Raw genomic sequence first — 3,702 nt, 5'->3', positions numbered from 1 at the left:
AACTACCCGAAAAACGCGGGCGACCCGAACCATTTTCGGCCAATTGAAGCAAATGTGGGGATGAAAATTGAGGATCTGAGCTCAAATTTTAAACACAATTATGTGTCTGTGCTTTAGGGGTGTTTTTGTAATTTACTGACACGGCTTATTGACTTTTTACTCTTCCTTGCCAATAAACTAATCATTCTGATAAATTATAGAAAAGTAGGTATTTTTGTAAATAAACAATGGTTTCTTCTGAGCATGCTAAAATCTTATGTCATGCAGAGCCCATAGGCATAATATGCAGTGAACTAATTGGCTCTTCCATTCTTCACCATTCAAACATTCACTTGACATTCTTTAAACCATCCAATCTTTACAAAAACCTGAACAAAAACCCCATCTTTTTTCAAATTACTGATTCTTAACTAACAAACAATGATTTCTCACTCGTACTCTTGGGCTCTCTCAATCTTTTTATTGTTTCATCCTTCTTTGTCTGATGAAAACCCCAGTAATGTTTCATGCATTGAATCCGAGAAATTTGCTCTTTTGGAGTTCAAGAACGACCTCACTGACGGTGGAAACCGACTCCTTTCTTGGAACAGTAGCAATGAAGATTGTTGCAAATGGTATGGAATCACCTGCAACAATCAAACTGGTCATGTTAGCGAGATCCACCTTCGTGGATCTGATCATAGGTTTGGAGGGGAACTCAACCCTTCCTTGCTCAATATGACTTCACTCGTGTACTTAGACTTGAGCTGCAATGATTTTGGAGGGAACCCGATTCCTACCTTCATAGGTTCTCTCCACACCTTGACTTATCTGAATCTTTCTATGTCAAGATTTTCTGGGGAAATTCCGAGTCAACTTGGGAATCTCTCTATGTTGCGCGTACTCAGTGTCCACAATGTTTATAGAAGTGTCCACAATGTTTATAGAAGTGATCAATATGCGCAAAAAGTGAAGAGTTTGTGGTGGTTATCGGGTCTTTCTTCTTTGCGCCACCTTGACATGAGTGGGGTTACCCTTGGCAAAGTGTTTGATTGGTCACAGGTGAATCGAATCCTCCCTTCTTCTCTTGTGGAACTGTATTTCTCGTCTTGTGGACTTCCCCCTATCAGGCCTGGTTCAGCTCTGGATAATCTTAGTTTGCTTTCAATCCTTGATCTTTCCGATAACAATTTCAGTACCAACTCGATACCTAGTTGGATATCTAGTTTATCGAGTCTAGTTTCCTTAAACCTTGCTAACTGTGATTTCAGTGGTCCGATTCCTGCTGGTCTTATGAACATGGTTTCCCTTATTACCATTGATTTGTCAAATAATCAACTCACGAGTATTCAAACCATGCTTAATTCGTCTCCAGGAAACATTTGTAACTTGAGGGAAATCAATCTTTCTTGGAACAAATTTAATGGGAAGAGTCTGTTGGAGGTCCTCACAAGTTTGTTCAAATGCGAGTCGTCTAAACTTGAGTCTTTAAGGTTCGCAGCGAGTGGGCTTTCTGGTTATTTACCACCGCAACTCGGTAATATGAAGAACTTGGTTCATATCGATCTTAACAGCAATTCAATTTCTGGGTCAATCCCCGATTCTTTAGGAAATTTACAGTCCTTACAAACTCTAGAACTAAAATCTAATTCAATATCGGGCCCGCTTCCTGACTCAATAGGAAGGTTATCATCTTTGCTACGGATGCATCTTCCTTACAATTCGATAACTGGCCCACTCCCAGATTCTTTAGGAAGATTATCATCTTTGGAGAGGTTAGATATTTCGAATAATGAAATCAACGGGACTCTTCCTCAAAGTGTTGGTCAACTTACGAAGCTGATGATCCTTAACATCAGGAACAATCTGTTAACAGGTGTTGTGACTGAAGATCATTTTGCTAATCTCACCAGCTTAACCAATTTGCTTGCGGATGCAAACATGTTAAGACTTCAGATATCGGCTAATAACTGGGAACCACCTTTCCGACTCCAAATATTGATCTTGAATTCTTGGAGTTTAGGTCCAAAGTTCCCTTCTTGGCTTCAAAACCAGACAAATTTGTCCATCTTGTATCTAGCCAGCACGGGCATTTCAGATAACATTCCAAGTTGGTTCTCGACTACGCTTTTGAGTTTGCAGTATCTGAATCTCTCGGATAATAATTTATCATCAGTGTCTCTGAAGGATTTATTTTGTTCTAAAATAGATGCAGAACAGAAACAAGTTATATATTTGAATCTGGGTAATACTAATCTTTCAGGTGTTCTTCCTGACTGTTGGGGGGCCTGGGGAACCTTGAAACTTTTGAACTTCCAGAACAATAATCTCACTGGTGAAATTCCAAGATCCTTGGCAAGGTTATCCATGTTAGAATCATTAAACATGCGCAATAACAAGCTCTCGGGAGAATTACCTGTGAATCTGATGAATTCAAAGAGCTTACAGATCATCGACCTTTCTGAAAATAGATTCATCGGCGGCATACCGATACCAATGGGTGGAGAAGGTACAAATTTGAAGGTTCTGAGCCTTCATTCGAACACACTGAATGGCAAGATCCCAGATGAAATCTGCAGACTTGATTCTATCCAAACTCTGATCCTTGCTAATAACAATCTTTCAGGCGAAGTACCAAACTGCTTTCACAATTTTAGTCTCATGACAGGAAAAGCAAATCCAAATAAAATTGTCTTGCTAGCCGGAAATGAATTTATGGGCAGTGCTTGGTTGGTGTTGAAGGGAAGGGAGATTGGGTACAGCAGCAATCTTGGTCTAGTGACATTCTTGGACCTTTCAGGGAACGATTTATCGGGGGTTATTCCAAGTGAGATTACGAGGCTGGTGGAGTTGAAATATTTGAATTTTTCTGGTAATCGATTAACAGGGAGGATGCCTGAGAAGATTGGCGACATGAAGGAGTTAGAAGCTCTTGATTTGTCGATGAATGAGCTTGAGGGGATGGTTCCTTTGAGCATGTCAAGTTTGAGTTTCTTGAATTGGTTGAACTTGTCGTACAACAACTTGACAGGAAGAATTCCATCAAGCACTCAGCTACAGAGCTTTGAGGATTGGAGCTTTGTTGGCAACAGACTGTGTGGTGCTCCAGTCAGATTAGGATGCGAAAGGAGGCAGGGTGAAAAGGTGGGTGAAGTAGGAGAAGGAGGTGGTGGACCAGATTGGAGACTTGTTATAAGCATAGTGGTTGGATTTGTTGTGGGCTTCTGGATTGTCGTGGCTCCGTTGATGGTTAGCAAGGCATGGAGGGTATCATATTTTCAATTTATGTGTGATATTTGGTACAAGTTCTATGATTTTGTGGTCAAGTACTCTTCCAACAAAAATGTTAGTTTATAAATACAATTATTATTTTTTTGGTAATTTCTCCCTTCTCTGTATCATATTCTTCTTTTAACAAGAACTACGAGATCACCGCTTTCATTTTGAGGTAACGGAGGGGTCATACCATTCAAAGAGTTCAAATATGAGCACAAAAAATACAAAAATAATGATCAGAAATAACACATCAAGAGATGAGCTCGTGCAACCTAGAAGGCTAGATTCTCCGATTGCTCTATGATATCAGCTTTGAGCATGTTCACCTGTACAAAATAGAAAGATCATTGATTGTCAAGCGATTAAAATAACACAAAAATATTAAGTTAATGTATGGAAAAAAATTATTTTATACATTTTCTATTTGGACAAAAAAGTTGATAACCG

The 3,702-nt window shown here is 39.4% G+C and overlaps 1 protein-coding gene across 1 annotated transcript; it reads left to right on the top strand.

The window, feature by feature from the left end:
* Positions 1–420: 420 nt before the first annotated feature.
* Positions 421–3,336, top strand: LOC112519416 (receptor-like protein EIX1). Its single transcript, XM_025127522.1, has one exon. It carries the CDS (start codon positions 421–423, stop codon positions 3,334–3,336), a length of 2,916 nt encoding a protein of 971 aa, XP_024983290.1.
* The last annotated feature ends 366 nt before the right edge of the window (positions 3,337–3,702 follow it).

The sequence above is a fragment of the Cynara cardunculus genome (assembly GCF_001531365.2).
Source record: "Cynara cardunculus var. scolymus isolate 2C chromosome LG 1, CcrdV1, whole genome shotgun sequence".
NCBI lineage: Eukaryota > Viridiplantae > Streptophyta > Magnoliopsida > Asterales > Asteraceae > Cynara > Cynara cardunculus.
The sequence above is the reverse complement of the archived record's forward strand: the minus strand, read 5'-3'. Positions and strand labels throughout refer to the sequence as shown.